This window comes from Bufo bufo, chromosome 8 (assembly GCF_905171765.1).
Source record: "Bufo bufo chromosome 8, aBufBuf1.1, whole genome shotgun sequence".
NCBI classification, from domain to species: Eukaryota; Metazoa; Chordata; class Amphibia; order Anura; family Bufonidae; genus Bufo; species Bufo bufo.
Genome location: NC_053396.1, coordinates 189,199,579 through 189,217,256, shown reverse-complemented (window position 1 = coordinate 189,217,256; position 17,678 = coordinate 189,199,579). Strand labels below are relative to the sequence as shown.

The 17,678-nt window shown below is 47.7% G+C and overlaps 1 protein-coding gene across 1 annotated transcript; it reads right to left on the bottom strand.

Moving 5' to 3' along the window:
* Positions 1-378: 378 nt before the first annotated feature.
* BCKDHA (branched chain keto acid dehydrogenase E1 subunit alpha) lies at positions 379-17,658 on the bottom strand. Its single transcript, XM_040442352.1, has 9 exons — positions 17,505-17,658; positions 13,977-14,153; positions 13,626-13,712; positions 11,479-11,587; positions 11,240-11,401; positions 10,222-10,428; positions 2,996-3,137; positions 2,742-2,913; positions 379-909 (listed from the first exon to the last, which is right to left on the bottom strand). The coding sequence occupies exons 1-9, from the start codon at positions 17,571-17,573 to the stop codon at positions 739-741; spliced, it is 1,296 nt and encodes a 431-aa protein (XP_040298286.1). The 5' UTR covers positions 17,574-17,658; the 3' UTR covers positions 379-738.
* Between the last annotated feature and the right edge of the window lie 20 nt (positions 17,659-17,678).

The window sequence follows — 17,678 nt, the reverse complement described above, 5'->3', positions numbered from 1 at the left end:
CCCTCCTCCTGAAATTACGTCACATCATTGCACTACTATAGGACAGGGATCAGCAACCTCTGGCACTCCAGCTGTTCTGAAACTACAACTCCCAGAATCCTCCTTTCACTTCCACAGGAGTTACAAGAACAGCCAAGAAAGTGTGCGTGCTGGGAGTTGTAGTTTCACAGCAGCCGGAGCGCCAAAAGTTGCTGATTCCTGCTGTAGGATATCATGACGCGTACCGAACATCTGTCAAGAAGCGCTGGGGGGGGGGGGGGGGCATTGGAACAAGGGAGGACCCCTGTGCTGTTTTCAGCGGCCCTAATATGGCTTCCCTGCACATATAAACACGACTAGGGTTGGAGTACCCCAAGAACGCACTGAAAGACAAGCGGCTGCCCCAAACCAGGAGACATTTATTCACTGCAATGTCATACAGTTCCTCCACCATTAGTTAGAGCTAGTGTTCTCGTTCTTATAGAATACGTTACACAATGTCACCCGTTATCTATAACTGCCCCTCTCAGGCTCCAGCTAGGAGGTTCCTCTACTTCCTGACACCTCCCCGCTTTAAAACTCTCCTATTATTTACAGACCCCTGCAGAAATCAGTAATTATCCCATAAAAATAAAAAGACGGAAATGGCAGCCCTGAGGAGGAGACCCCGCTGGAGTGTGCTGCTGCTGCTGCTGCCTGTAACAGGGATCCTAGGGTAACAGTATTTTAGAGCCATGTCTCTGCAGCACCGGGCTGCACTTATTGTTCATAGCTGTCCAAGGGGTAATGCTCCCCATAAACCCTCAGATGTTTCTTTAAAGACTCCTCCTGTTTCTTCAGACGTGGCGGCATCTCGGTGTAGACGTCCGTGAATATGTGTTCGATGCTGGGCTTGCGTTTCGTCTCTGCCTGCTCAAAGGCTTCCATAACCTGCAGGCAGAAAGAGGCTCTGTTACCTTCACACCCTCACTAGGAGTCCACAGAGGGCCTATTACTCCGGAGAAAAACTGACAGCTCCATAGTCCAGCTTAGCTCTGTGTTACTTTATGGATCGTTACAATGCAGGCGGCAATCATCGGAACGCTGCCTGCATTGTACTGCCTGCACTAGCAGGTATCCCTGATTGAATTGCTTCTGAACTGCTCTGACGACGGGGGGTTTACTGCCGGCTGCCAGGTTCTTAGATACTCCAATAAAACAAATACAAAAAAAAAATATGTTTCCTCAATTCCTCTAGGTCTCCTTTATGCCAAAAACACAGACATAGGGACTTTGTGGTGTTTTTCTGGGTTTTTCTTTTGGCTTACGGCTCAGGCACAAAGAACCAGCGCAGGGCCTTATTAAGACCAGCTTCTAAAATGCCGGTCTTAATAAATCTGCCCCTTCGTTTGTAGTACATTTTATATCGGACTATATATAAAAATGTTACGTGGGACATCAGTTTTACGGCGCACTGCTAGGATAGTCCATCACTTTATGATGAGTGGGGGTCCGACCTCTGAACCCACTGAACAGGCCACAGTGGTGATTTAGCGCTGCATGCCTTTCACCATTTCCCCTTGGGCGGCTGCATCCGGCCAAGGAGCTGGGAAATCCATGGGACTAGGAGTCCACTGCACAGGGAAAACGTAGGAGATGTAGCACTAAAGCAGTAAGTGTCCTAGAGGTTGAACCCCACTGATCATGAAGTGCTGGCAGATAAAATGGGAATACTCTGGGCATAACCGATACAGTGTCATGCACTGCACCTCAGGCCTTGTACTAGCCATAACAGTGCATATGTTTTGCCCAAAATGTCCCTTAAAAGGGTTGTGCAAGTTATGCAAGACTTATCCCCTGTCCACAGGATTTAGGAGAAGTGATTAGTGGGGGTTCGACCACTGGGGGTCTCATGAATAGGAGATACATAAATAACTTGGCACATTATCTATTAATAGAGTTTCACAAGTCCTTAAACATGTGCACCTTTTAGGGGGGGGGGGGGGGGGGAGGAGGACCTCAAGTATGCTGGCTAGTTTTAAGATTTTTAGGGAAACATGACTGTGTCTTAAATGACATCTGTCAGCAGATTTGCACCTATGACACCGGCTGACCTGTTACATGTGCACTTGGCAGCTGAAGACATCTGTGTTGGTCCCATGTTCCTATGTGTTAATATATGCAAATGAGCCTCTAGGAGCAACGGGGGTGTTGCCGTTGCACCTAGAGGCTCTGCTCTCTTTGCACTATGATTAACAGGACCAGGCGTGCAGAGCCTCTAAGTGTAACAGCAACGCCCTCATTGCTCCTAGAGGCTCATTTGTATACATTTAAACATCGTTTCCTCTGCCATGCACACACGTAACAAGTCAGCCAGTGTTATAGGTAGAAATCTGATGACAGATGCCTTTTAACTTAAAACAGGATCTAGTCAACTGCATCAGAGGTGTTGACACACAAACATGTATCACCCATCCATAGGGTAGGTGATAAATGTATGATCGCTGGAGATCTAACCTATGGGACACCCACTAATCATGAGATCCAGGGTCCCCTGTGTGAATGGAGAAGTACTGAGCGTGTGTGACCACCACTTCATTCACTTCTATGGGACTGAGATAGCCAAGCGCTGCACTCTGCAGTCCCACAGTGAATGGAGCGGTCGTCAGGCGTGAACAGTACTGCTCCATTCACACAGGGAGCTCCATGTGTTCCCACAGGGTGAAGAGCCCTGTGCAGTGCCAAATCAAAGGCGTAAAGCCCAGGGTCAGAGCGAGCCTCACATTTTTCCGTGACTTCTTCCTCCAGATCTTCTCCTGCTCATCGTCCCACCAGCCTTTGTGCATCATGTAGTGACGAAGTCGAGAAATGGGATGGTCCTGTTTGTCCCAGTAGTTGACCTCATCTACAGAGCGGTAGGCAGAGCTGTCGTCGCTGGTGCTGTGGTGTCCGATCCTTCAATAATCATTTTGAGACTTATTCAGCATCATGTAATGCAGGCAAGACATGTACCTACCTCTAAGATAGCACTACTTACCTGTAAGTCATAGCCTCTATGAGGAAGGGCTGGTTCTCTGCAACTGCTCTTCGTCTTGCCTCTTTGGTGGCATTGTACACGGCAAAGACATCGTTACCATCCACTCGAATAGACATGATGCCGTAGCCAGGACCTCGGGCGGCTGAGAAAACAGAGATACCATAATCTTATCCATTGTCTGTCATATTAAAGCACCAAAAGAAAGATCAAATTATGAAGAGCAGCTCTGAGGACAAAGACAAACGCCCTAAGGTGTGACACGTGACACTGCCACCTGCTTAACAACGTACACAGTGGTGTTCACCCATCCAACATGGGAATAGCACAGGAGAGAAGGGAAACCTTTCCCAAGGTGCCAGTTTAAAGGGGTATTCCCATCTTAATGATCACTGTTAAATCTGATTTAACAGTGATCATTTTTCTAAATATATATATTTTTTAACTCGTTTTATTGAGAATAACAAATGAAAATTGGTACAATTACACATGTGACAATATCATTTTACATTCACGTGAATATACATATTCCATAGTGAAGTCTCCTGGTACAATCTTGATGAGGTACAATTCCTCAATTAGGACATTTGAAAGCGACATAGAGAAAAGAAGGAACACAACAAGTGGTAACTTTAAATGAAGTACAATCCCCTCCCTCCCCCTCACACAGATAATGAAGTACTGAGGTAGACAGTATTATGCATTTTGCACCGAGAACATATGGGATGGCATTGCAGTAGCTGATGAAGAACACCAAGAACCCCAAATCTTTTCAAATTTCTGAGGACATTTTCTATTACTGTACATTATTTTTTCATAGGGCAATATCTGGTTTACCAGCGCTTTCCACTGACCTATGGTCGGTGGTCTATCCGCCATCCAACGTAGAGCTATAGCTTTCCTGGCTAGGAATAGGGACTCTCTTAAAAAGATGCAAACATACAGGGAACGGTTATCACTATCCACTACCCCCAGAAGGCAAATTTTAGGACAACATGGGATCACCTCTGTAATTAAGGTGGATAACGTATCCACTACCTTTTTCCAAAAGGGTTGTACGTATCGACAGTACCAGATAAGATGCCAAAAATCTGCATTGTTTTGAGCGCATCTGTGGCATCTCGTGTGGTCTAATCTACCCATCTTGTGTAACCTGGTGGGTGTCAAATAACTCCTGTGAAGAATGAATAATTGGATAAGCCTGTTGTTGAGGGAAGGCGACACAGTTGATGGTGCACTCAAAGCTTCAGCCCATTCCTCATCAGTGATCTGTGTCACCTTCTCCTTCCACCTAGCCTCCACCAACAAAGGTTTGGATCGTACTTTGAGATCAAGAAGGCGTGTGTAAAGATTCGAGATCATCCCACCTGGGCCCTGTGTCTTGAGTATGCCTATTAATGGGTATTTGGAAATACTTCTTGTTATCCCATGGAATTGAGACTGAAGAGCATGTCGTAACTGCAGAAATCTGTAGAAGTGAGGCCGCAGAACTCCAAACTTCTCCTGTAACTGAGAGAAAGAATATAGAACACCCTTCTCATACAGATCCCTCAGTGTGAGCACGCCATAGTTTTCCCAGATAGTTCTCCCTTCACAGTGTGGAAACATAGGATTATTCCATAATACTATCTCTTCAGGAAGGTCTTGGTATTGCTGAAGCTTTGCAGCTCCCCAAACCTGATGAGCTAACCTGTGTATGGGTAGTATTCGGCCTTCTATTGTTTGTAAGTTTTCCAGAACCGGCCACAAGGTTGACAGACCCAAATGACATTTCAGATAAAATTCAGAATTTGGCAAGGGAGTCTGCGAAACCCAGGTGGTCAAAAATCTAAGCTGTCCTGCCAGAAAATAAAGAAAAAGATCTGGCATGGCCGCTCCCCTCTGCAAGTTGTCAAGGGCCAGCTTCCTTCTCTCCTTTCCCCACACAAATCTCGCTATAGCAGAGTGTAGCCTTATAAAGAAACTCCTCAGAACTGGGGTGCATGCATGTCCTAATAAATATAATGCTTTGGGTAAGAGAATCATCTTGACAAGGTTCAATCTGCCCATTATGGATAGATGCAATGTGGTCCAGGACTTAAATTTGTCTACAGCATAAGATTCAATAGGGACAATGTTAAGTTGGTGTGACATTGCTGGGTCCTTGGTGATAATGACACCCAGATATTTAAAATGTTCCACCACCATAAGATTGTGATATACAGGGGGCCAGCTCGGGGACCATAAGGGCATGAGGGCCGATTTGGACCAATTAATGTGTAGGCCAGAAAAATTACCAAATCTATCGATCAGATCAATTGCCCTTGGCAAGGATAAATCTACTGAGTCCATGAACAGAATAAGATCGTCTGCATACAACCCCAGTCTATCCTTCCTGCCTCCTATTGACACCCCTTTAAAGATGTTGTCTTGGCGTATTCTAATGGCTAGATGTTCAATTGCCACTGCAAAGAGCAGCGGAGATAGGGGGCATCCCTGCCGGGTTCCCCTGTTCAGAGGAAAAGTAGAGGACAAAGAACCATTGACCATAATATTAGCTGTAGGCTGGTGATAAAGCACCCTTATCCATTTGATAAAAGTGGGACCAAAGCCGAAACATTCCATGACATGCAATAGAAACGCCCACTCAATTGAATCAAATGCCTTGGCTGTATCTAGAGATGCCAAGGCCCACTGTCTGCCGTCTATACATCCCACCTGGGCTCTCCTGATATTGCTAGATGTGGATCGACCTGGTATAAATCCAGATTGATCCTCATGAACAATTGAGGCAATCACTCTATTCAATCTATTTGCAAAAATCTTAGTCAAGATTTTGTAATCTAGATTCAATAGTGATATTGGGCGATAAGACCCACATTCTAAGGGATTTTTATCTGGCTTTAGGAGAACTACAATAGAGGTGTCATATAATGTATTTGGTAACTGGCCCCTGTCCAGAGAAGCAGCATACATCCTGCGCAACTGAGGTCCCAAGATATCCTCATATTTGGAATATACCTCCAGGGGGGTGCCATCTGGGCCTGGGGACTTTCCCAAGTTTAAACCTTTAATCGCAGCAGTTACTTCCTCTAGCGTAATCTCTTCGTCAAGAAGCCCCTTATCCAAGGGGGATAATTGAGGATGAGCCACCTCCCCTAAGTACATTCGTAGATCAGACAATGTATACTGGGTTCTTGAGGAGTATAGTTCACTATAGAATTCTCTAAATCTGTTAAATATTCCACCAGGGTCCTCCACTACGGTTCCATCCTCATTCTGGATGCGAATAATCGGAGGAGCCATAGTGTTGCGTCTGACAACCTGTGCTAGGACCTTCCCCGTTTTACTACCCTGCTCAAAAGCTTGTTGTTTAAGGAAGAGCTTGCGGTCGCTCTTTTCTTGCAAGCATAATATATACTGTCTGCCTTTCTGCATCCAATCTAGTCTATTCTCTTCAGAGGGGTCAGAAACATATGCATTTTCTGCTGTTTTACATATTGCACACAGCTCCTCCTCCTTAAAGGGACACTGACAGGCCAAATCAGCATATATAGTTAGATATATGACATTACAGGTCTTATAGAGTCTTTTAAAAGCATATAAGTATCCCCCCTGTCCACCTTATAAAGAGCGAAATATAAAGTTTTATAACCTGCTTCTCCGGTCAGCAATCTGCCCAAGGGGCGGCGTTTCATGTGAAAATGCGCCCAGCCAGCCGCTCCCAACTGCCGTTCTTAAGCCCCGCCCAGCTCATCATTATTCACTTCGCTGGGCGGCGGCTAGAACTCTCCCCAGTCCCGATCCTGCGCATGGGCAATTCAATCCTCTGGGCATCGTTCATGCCCAATCTTCAGCGCCTGCGCCCCGCCGTGGTTAGATCGCGCATGCGTACACACACAGCCTGCCTGCGTCTTGGAGGCAGCTGCAGCTTCAGCCATGCACTGTTCAGAGCGCTGCTCACTCACATCGTCAAAGGGGTTAATAGTGCGTCCCAGAGGATTGAATTGCCCATGCGCAGGATCGGGACTGGGGAGAGTTCTAGCCGCCGCCCAGCGAAGTGAATAATGATGAGCTGGGCGGGGCTTAAGAACGGCAGTTGGGAGCGGCTGGCTGGGCGCATTTTCACATGAAACGCCGCCCCTTGGGCAGATTGCTGACCGGACAAGCAGGTTATAAAACTTTATATTTCGCTCTTTAGAAGGTGGACAGGGGGGATACTTAGATGATTTTAAAAGACTGTATAAGACCTATAATGTCATATATCTAACTATATATGCTGATTTGGCCTGTCAGTGTCCCTTTAAGCCTCCCGGTCTTCTTGATGTAAGATATGGATGATTTGACGCAGCCTCTCATAAAAGCTTTCAGGGTATCCCATAGTATAAGAACATCGCCATCTCCCTCTGTGTTAAGATCTAGGAACACTCTCAACTGGTCAGGTATACGGTCATTTATGTTCATCAGGGACAGCCAGAATGGGTGAATGCGAAGACTGTGGCCACGTGACCCCCCATCAGATGAGAGCAGCGTCCCCACAATGGGCGCATGGTCAGACGGTCCCTGAGGCACATACTTCACATCAGAGATTGTGAGGTAAGCCTGCACATCACATAACAGATAATCTATGCGGGATAGCGCCCCCCTAGAGGGCGTGAAGCAAGAGAACTCTCTATTAGACGGGTGTCTTTCCCTCCACACATCTAGCCACCCTAACTCCGATATGAAGCGTTTAAGTCGCGAGTCACCCGTATGTATGCCGTCCACACGGGGATTGGCCTGAAACCTATCTAATGTCTCGTCTCCTACCAAATTAAGGTCCCCCATGCACAATACCCCGGCAAATGGAAACTGAGCTGCAAAGCCCGCCGCAGTCTGTAGAACAGAGAGGCCAGCAGGAGGAGGTATATACACACCTAGTATAACATAGGGCACGCCAGTAAACATATACTTACCTGACTGTTGTCTTCAGTCTTCCCTGGTTACGGCCACCGCTCTTCTCAGGAATCGCGGTGGCCGCGCTTGCGCAGACGACTTCTCTTCTCCTGGCCGGCCGCGCGCAGTCCCGAAAGCGCACCCCGAGGCTGCGCATGCGCTATGGTGATTTGTTCCTGGCCAGTATAGTATACTTGCCAGGAAGAAGTCACTAGGGCGCATGCGCGGCGGCGTGCGCGTTCAGTCCAGCGCGCGGCCCGGCCAGGAGAAGACTTCACTCAAGATGGAGCCCGCCCCCTGCCAAAACCAGGAAGTGGACAGCGCGCCGGGAGCAGGTAAGTATGAAACTGCGTGATGAGAATACCCCTTTAAGCAAAAATCTCAGGGTGGAGAAGATGCCAAAAAAAAAATTAAAAATAATAATTTATTAAGACTGCCATTTCACATGCCCATCTTAATGAAAAAATGCACTGGAGTAAGACACGACAAATTTCTAAGGCCTCTTTTACACGAGCGATACAGATTGGCTCAGGATGCGTTCAGTGAAACTCGCACCATTTTGCAAGTGAGTTCAGTCAGTTTTGTCTGCGAGTGCGTTCAGTGTTTCAGTTTTTTCTGCGCAGGGGCAATCAATCAGTTTTGATGGGTTCTTCACGCGTGTGAAAAAAAAAATGAAGATTTACAAACAACATCTCCTAGCAACCATCAGTGAAAAACGCACTGCACCCGGATGCAATGCGTTTTTCACTAAAGCCCTCCTTTACTTCTATGGGGCCAGGGCTGCGTGAAAAATGCAGAATTTAGAACATGCTGCGATTCTCATGCAACACAAAACTGATGTGTGAAAAAAACAATACTCTTGGGCTACATGCACACGACCGTTGTGTGTTTTGAGGTCTGCAAATCGCGGATCCGCAAAACACGGATGGCGTCCGCGCGCGTTCTGTGATTCGCGGAACGGCACGGACAGCCTTTAATATAACTGCCTATTCTTGTCCGCAAAGCGCAGACAAGAATAGGACATGTTATATATTTTTTGGCGGACCACGGAACGGAGCAACGGATGCGGACAGCACACGGAGTGCTGTCCGCATCTTTTGCGGCCCCATTGAAGTGAATGGGGCCGCATGCGAGCCGCCAAAACGGCGGCTCGGATGCTGACCAAAACAACGGCTGTGTGCACGAGGCCTAGTGCACAGACCCATTGTCACTGGCAGGATTCAGTGCAGGTGCTATGGGTTCACTTCACGCATCGCACCCGAACGGAAAACTCGCTCGTGTGAAAGAGGCCTAAAAAAAGCGCAGGCCTCGTAATAAATTTGGCGCATCTTTCTGGAAATCTGTACACCAGGAAAGCAAACCTATGCCAGCTACTGGTTTCTGACAAAGTATAGTAAGGGAGCATTCACACGACCGTGTTTTCCTTCCGTGTCCGTTCCGCAATTTTTGCAGACAATGCACGGACCCATTCATTTCTATGGGTCCGCAAAAATTGCGGAATGCCTTTCATTGTCATCCGTGTGCTCTCCGTTCCGTGTGTCCGTTCCTTTTATTTTAGAACATGTCCTATACTTGCCCGCAAATTGCGGTCCGTGGCCCCGGAAATGCATCCGTATGGCATCTGTTTTTTGCGGACCCCTGGACTGAAAACATTCTAGGAAACCCCATTTCAGTCTTTTGCGGACCGTGAAAAACGGATGACACACAGAAGCACCATGTCCGTATTAAACGGACTTACGGAACGGAAAGATAACTGAAGACATACGGAACACACGGATCCGTGATTTGCGGACCGCAAAACCAACACTGTCGTGTGAATGCTCCCTAAATCTGTTGGGCTGCGGAAGGGCATTGCTAAGCCCTATTCACTTTTCTCTAAAGTGGTGAATGTGGTGTGAAAGTGGACATTTTTGCACAAAATGCTGCTTGTGCCAAAGACTGTGACTTGTGGAAGACAGAAAACCTGATAAAATCCCCCATTGCCTGAGTAGAGGTTTGTACAGGGAAACAACGAGCAACAGAGAAGGTCTCAGCCAGACCGGGATATTATGAATCCATCATATAAATCTGTGGGCCTGTTCTGTGCATCTAGTTTTATCGCAAAGCTTCTAGAAGTGGTAATATGTTCCACTGCGTGCTCTATTATGGCGGTATTCTGCAGTACTGCTTCTATGGGAGAATATAGTGCCACACGGAGGACCCACGTAGCAGTACACAGAGTCTCTGCAAGTCTATCATGGGAAACCTTAGGGACTTGGTGTGCCGCCATACAGGCTGCGCCCTAGACCGTAGATAGACCCAAGGTGCACACTCACCGATGCCATCCCCCCGGTACTGCTCAGAGGTAGGAGTAGATATGGCGTATCCATTGTTTCTGCAGAAGAACAGCACGGGGCACTCCAAGGTAGCAGAAAAATTAAAACCGGCATGGGCATCTCCTTCACTCGCAGCTCCTTCACCAAAATAGCAGATGACAGCGTGGTCGGCATTTTCCCGTTTCATGGCGTAGGCAGCGCCCACGGCTGAGAAAACAAGAGGGTGGCTTTTATATCAGAAACATCATGAAGTTTAGTGTGATTTAGTGGACTAAGTGCAGGGATAACACAGGCGCTGTAGAAACAAAATGAAAGACTTTTTTTTAATTAAAAGGAGTTTTGTATGACGAAGGAGCCGGGACCCAGCAATGGGGGGGGGGGGGGGGGGGGCAGGTAATATGGGCAGGGGGGTCTTCCCAAAACCCACCGAGGTAAACAACCCCTTTTAGTCTTAGAAAACTCATTATATTATCTTTTTAATTTTTGTTCGACTGTACAGCTCCTATGTAGACTATGCGTTTCCACGGTGACAGACAACAAATTCTCTGTAGTCGGATCCAGCTAATAGTCTCATACGTTGTTCCATGTGTCCACTAGATTGTGCTAATGTACATTGGATAACTTAGGCCGAAATAGAACACATAAGGGAAATATTACTACAGGATCGGACTACACAGGGATATACACTATGGGGCACATTTATTTAGACTGGCGTTTAGATGCCGGTTTTAATAAGCCCCATGACTGGCGGTGGATCTGCCCGAGTTATGAAGAGGCGCCAGCGTCTACATAACTTCGGCAGACCCTCTGCCGCTTCTAAACGTAAGACAACTTCCTAGCTGTGTTACGTTTAGACCATTTTTTATGCCTAAAACAGGCATAGAAAATGGTAAATGTAGCCCGGCCCCTTCCCTGCCCACTTTTTTAGACCTGTGAGGAGAAGTGGATGCAACGTGGAACACTATATAATAACCAAGGACTAGAAGGAGGAAAGGCTTTGTGGTCGCGCTATCCTCACCTTGTGGTATCTGTGTTGCTAATGGTGAAGAAATCGTCACAAAGTTCAGGTCTTTGGAGCCATAGTGGACAGGCATTTGTCTTCCTTTGCCAGGATCTGATGCATTGGCATAGCACTGTGCCATGAACAGATCAAGAGGATACCCCCTGTACATCAGGACTCCTAGAGAGAAAGCATGGCACGTCAAGAGGCTCACATACGGTGTATGCCGTGCAATCGCTTTACAGACAGCCTCTCACCTGCCTCCCGATACTGCCCAAACACAAGGTCCGTGTCCTTCATGGCCGCTGCACTGCCAACGTGCGTCCCCTCCTCTCCATAGTTTGTCATGTAGAAAGAAATTCTTCCCTACGAGACAGGAGTGTAACGATGAGCTTTTAGATCAGTGTCGGAGTGGAGTCTGGTACAATCACTGGAGCGGGCACAGGTCAAAGTGTGTATGCCAGCATACAGTCTGCCCCGACCACAAGATGAGAGTGGGCAGAGAGTTTTCCTCCAGAAGGTACATGACCTATAAGACGATGTGTGACCTATGGCAGAGCCTTGAAACACGACTAGAGATATCAGCCAAACCAGAGCTCCCCTGTTTTGGGGTTCTTGGTCCTTATCAGTTCAGAGTAGGTTTCTGGTCCCAGGAGCTGCATATCTACAGAGTCTCACCCGGCCAACCAGAATCCTTCTCTGCGCCGATGAGGAGCAAAACCTCAGAAACAGCATCATCTACAGATGGGAGTCTCTGGTTGGACTGGTCAATAAAGTAAAGCATGACTAGAGTTAACAAAAAATGCTGTGATAGGCTACTTTCACACTTGCGGCAGAGTGATCCGGCAAGCAGTTCCGTCGCCGGAACTGCCTGCCGGATCCGGCAAAACGTATGCCAACTGATGGCATTTGTAAGACTGATCAGGATCCTGATCAGTCTTAAAAATGCCTGATCAGTCAGAAAAATGCATTGAAATGCCGGATCAGTCTTTCTGGTGTCATCCGGAAAAACGGATCCGGCATTTATTTTTTTCACCTTTTTTTCAGTCTACGCATTCAGGCAAGTCTTCAGTTTTTTTGGCCGGAGATAAAACCGTAGCATGCTGTGGTTTTATCTTTTGCCTGATCAGTCAAAAAGACTGAACTGAAGACATCCTGATGCATCCGGAACAGATTGTTCTCCATTCAGAATGCATGGGGATATGCCTGATCAGTTCTTTTCTGGTATAGAGCCCCTAGGACGGAACTCAGTGCCGTAAAAAAAAACCCGCAAGTGTAAAAGTACCCTTACCCCGTTAAAAACGCCCTAAATTGTGGTCTCCCTTTATACTACGTTGTTACGTCAAATCTGTCTCTAGCCGCAGAGAAATGAGACAGATTTCATGAAGGGTTGTGTAGACATGCATTACACAGGACCCAGCGACCATGTTCTGCACATAGGCTCTGGAAAGTAAATCACCCTATGACTTATCCTCTGGCTTCTTCTCTCGAAGATTCAAATTCCAAGGAAAGTACAGGTACTCTTAAAGGGGTTCTCCGGGATTTATATACTGATGACCAACCCTCAGGATAGGTCATCAATGTGAAATCTGCAAGGGTCCGACTCCCAGCACCCTTGCCGATCAGCTGTTTGAGAGGACCACAGAGCTCATGTGGGTGCTGCGGCCTCCTTGCAGTTTACCAAGCACAGCGCCATTCATTGTATAGTGGCTGTGCTTGGTATTGCAGCTCAGCCCCATTCACTGGAATGGAACCGAGCTGTGCCTAGGTCACGTGACGTCCCTGGTCTAGAAAAAGGCGTGCGAGTGCTATGGCCTCATCGTACAGCTGATCGGCAGAGTTGGAACCCCATCAATCTCATATTGATGACCTATCCTGAGAATAGGTCATCAATATATAAATCCCTGAGAAACCCCTTTAATGGTCCAGACATTGACTTAGGCCTTATGCACACGGCCGTATGTATTTTGTGATCCGCAAAACACGGGTCTGCAAAAAATACGGATGACATCCGTGTGCTTTCTGTACTTTGCGGAACAGGACAGCTGGCCTCTAATAGAACAGTCCTATCCTTGTCCGTAAGGCGGACAATAACGGGACATGTTCTATTCTTTCGCAGAACTGACATACGGAATTGGAATGCATACAAAGTAACTTCTGTTTTTTTTGCAGACTTATTGAAATGAATGGTTCTGCATACGGTCTGCAAAAAAAAAAAAAAAAACAGAACGGACACGGAAAGAACACACCTTCGCATGAGGCCTTACAGTAGATGAGAGTTTTCTTCCTTCCGGCAGAGAACCAATTTGCATTCTTTTCCCAGGAAGCCCCAACACCTGCTGGATCTCCACCTGAGGACCAGTACCTCCCAAGCACTACAAGTGTCAGACATAAATCCACCTACCTGTCTCTGAGACTCATACAGGATCCTATCCATGGTGTTCAGCAGCGTCATCGTGTGATAAAACTTTAGGACTGTCTCCTTCGGGAGCTGCAATGAGACAAATATGACATTTTTTCACGCTGTTATATCAGGTCTATGAGTTCACCAATGGAGGGAGAACAGGGAATTTGTAGACCAACACCCCCCCCCCCACGCCCATGGATAATTCATGTTAGGGGGTCACGCCCTTTAATAAAGATACATCGACAGTTCGGCGCCTTTCTAATAAGCTTTGCGTCTCGATACTTCACCATTTTCAAGCCGTACAAACCATGCAACACATGAAACGGTGAAAGACAATGAGGTCCTTACGTTGGGGTCTTCGCTGGGGTTGATAATCTGCCCCTGACGGTCCATCACCCGGTAGATGGGGATCCCAGAGATGACATTGGGCTGGATGAACTCCAACGAGTCCACAAACTCAGCGGAGGCTCCAGGGAACTGAGGCTTCTCCTCCAGGGACGTGAACTCGCTGCGGGAGCAGATGACCTGCCAGATACAGGGAAATACAGGTAAGTCATTTAAATACGTTTTTTACATCACAGAAACCTGACATTTTAACAGGGGTGTGTAGACTTTTTTTATCCACTGTATGTGTCTCTGCAGACAGCTGGAGAGGGAGGTCGCTGGTGACCGTGGTGGTACAAGATCGCCACCTGACATGAACTCGATGCACTGCAATGGGCTGACCGCCACTGGTTGCCACCTACCATACTTCCAGCCTTTGGGCCCTTTTACGAGGCCGAAGATCGGCTAATTAATACATTCAATAATGTGTATACAGGGGATGTGATGCATCTTACGAACGATCATTCATCCCTCATACAGATTCCCTCAGGCTGTTTAAACGAGTGCCGATTGACTTGCTAGATCAGGGGTCAGCAACCTCCTGCACTCCAGTTGTTGTGAAACTACAACTCCCAAAATGCTCCATTCACTTCTATGGGAGTTCTGAGAACAGCCAAGCACTTGTGCATGCTGGGAGTTGTAGTTTGACCACACCTGGAGTGCCGAAGGTTGCTGATCCCTGTGCTAGATCATCGATTGGTGCTCTTTACGCCCCCCCGCCATCGGGCCGTGTAAGCCCTAAGACGTATCGGCTTATCAGAATGCATTGCTGGATCTGCCGCACAATGGTTACTACAGGCTGCAAATCTATATCAGCGCCGTCACCCCTTCAATTCTCAGGGAGGGCAAGAGATCAGCCCCCCACCGATCACAGGATGACAGCATATCCCAGGGACAATCCGCGTCACGCTAGTCTCTATGGATCTCCCTGGAGAAACGTGCAGCACAATTGTCTATAGAAGCGAGGCATGGCGTGGTGGGGGGGGGGATGGAAATTCCAGTTCCTGCACCTCCCTGCGAGCAGCCAATCAGGACTGAGCTCTGCCGGCGAGCCTCCCCGTCACTGACCTTCTAACGCGGCGGTGGCAGCTGTATGTACACAAAGTCACTCCGCACATAACGGAGGCCAATGTGGAGTGTGAAGTCCTAGCAAATGTCCTGGACGGGAACCTGTCACCTGGATTTTGGGTATAGAGCTGAGGACATGGGTTGCTAGATGGCCACTAGCACATCCACAATACCCAGTCCCCATAGCTCTGTGTGCTTTTATTGTGTATAAAAACCGATTTGATACATATGCAAATTAACCTGAGATGAGTCAGAGCTTGAAAATATGACTCTTCTCTGGTCACACAAGTAAGATATGACTCTTTTATGTTAATTTGCATATGTATCAAATCGTTTTTTTTACACAATAAAAGCACACAGAGCTATGGGGACTGGATATTGCGGATGTGTTAGCGGCCATCTAGCAGCCCATGTCCTCAGCTCTATACCCAAAATCCAAGTGACAGGTTCCCTTTAAAGGGGTTGTCCAGGATAAATAAAATAAAAAAAACAAACAAACAAAAACAAAACATGGCTGTGCTCTTCCAAAAACAGCACCACCCCCGCCCACAGGTCGTGTACAGTATTGCAATGGAGCTGAGCTGCAATACCAGACTCAATTCACCGACAGGGGTGGCTCTGCACTTCAATGAGCTGCAATACCATACACAACCTGTGGACAGGTGTGGCACTGTTTCTGGGAGAAAGCGGCCATGATTTTGTAGTCCTGGACAACTCCCTGGATTACTGGACGTGGCACTTATGAGGGCTCATCCTTCAGGAAGACAGCATACCATACCAATATATGGCTATCCTGGGCTTGTGGGCGCCGGATTAAAGGAATTCTAGCTACATGTGTGCCCAAGGGGGCGTTACCTGTGCCCAGACCTCAGAGTATAGGTAACATATACAGCCCTGGCACTGCGCATACAGATCATGAACCGTATACACTCCAGGCCACCTCTCGGCACGTTTGCATTGCTACCGCCAGGACTCCAGCCCGTCCCCATTATAGTCAACAGCCCTGCAGCGGACCTCCGGCGGCACGCGTGCACTAGCGGCAGCACGGATCTGGCAGGCTGTTCACCCGCCGGAGTGTGAAAGTAGCTTTAGGCAATTTTCTACACCTAAAACAGGCATAGAAAAAGGTAAATGAGACGGGACTTCCGGCATGTCCACACCCACTTTTTTAGACCTGCCGGGGGGGGGGGGGGGGGGCGGGGGGGGGGGGGGGGTATTAGACTTATTTCTGGATGATAAATGACCCCCATAATCCTCAGTAAATTCCCAGTTAGTCTCCTTCTCACCTGATGGCTGTAAATTTAGTGCTAACCATTCCTCTCCAGTAGCTGAAAATATAGCCCCTGCTATGTTCCCAGTCTGGTAGCTAAAAAAATAATAAAAAAATTGTCCTCAGTAAGCTGGCATCTTTTACTGTAGTCCCCAGTCAGTCTCCTTCCCCTCTGGCATCTTTTACTGTAGTCCCCAGTACGTTTCCAGTCAGTCTCCTTCCCCTCTGGCATCTTTTACTATAGTCCTACGTTTCCAGTCAGTCTCCTTCCCCTCTGGCATCTTTTACTATAGTCCCTAGTACGTTTCCAGTCAGTCTCCTTCCCCTCTGGCATCTTTTACTATAGTCTCTAGTACGTTTCCAGTCAGTCTCATTCCCCTCTGGCATCTTTTACTATAGTCTCTAGTACGTTTCCAGTCAGTCTCCTTCCCCTCTGGCATCTTTTACTATAGTCCTACGTTTCCAGTCAGTCTTCGCAGCAGGATCCAGGTCAGAATTAGCATTTAACACATGGGGATTGTGCCACAGATTTGCAGCAAATTCCACAAATTTCCTCTTAAAGGGATATTCCACTTATATGAAGTTATCCCCTATTCACAGGATGTGGGTGAACTATTAGATCATTGATTACAAGAACCTCAAACCCTGTGAATGTCGGGAATGTGCATGGTGGCTCCATTCATTTCTTTGCGCGTTCCGGAGATAGCTGAGCGCTCCGTTCATACTGGAGGGGGTCCCAGTGGTAGGACACCCACCCATCTAATAGTTATCCCCCGTACAGTGGATAAGAGATAACTTGATATAACCGAAACACTCCTTTAGTGGGATATTTCTATTCTTTATTTAAAGCCCTTATTTAAGGGAACCGGTCATCGTTGGGAGACGCTGTGGTGGGCTCCAGAGCTCCTCCGCAGCGGCCACGGAACACAGCCATCACCCAACCGTCGGCTCTCCATGCTGGGAGTTGTGGTTCTACAGAGCCATGGGTTTGGAGACCACCATGTTGGAAGGCTGAGGTACAGGTAGGTAGCAGTCCTTGCACATATAGTATGTTTATAGGGTGCAGGGCTCACCCTCTGTATAACACACAGCATGTCCCATACACACAGTAACTGCCCCCTGAGTGACAGCCCAAGCCTGGACTATCTTCTCACCTGTCTCCCCCCGGCTGCCCTCCATCCAGCTGCAGCTCGTATCCTCAACAACGTCCTCAGCGCCGCCATCTTTTCTCAGACTGCCCCCTGCGCTCGCCTGTCTCACGTCAGGCCCCCGTCCGTGCCCGGGATCCCTGTTCACGCCTGATCTCCGAAAACAACCCTGCGCTTAAC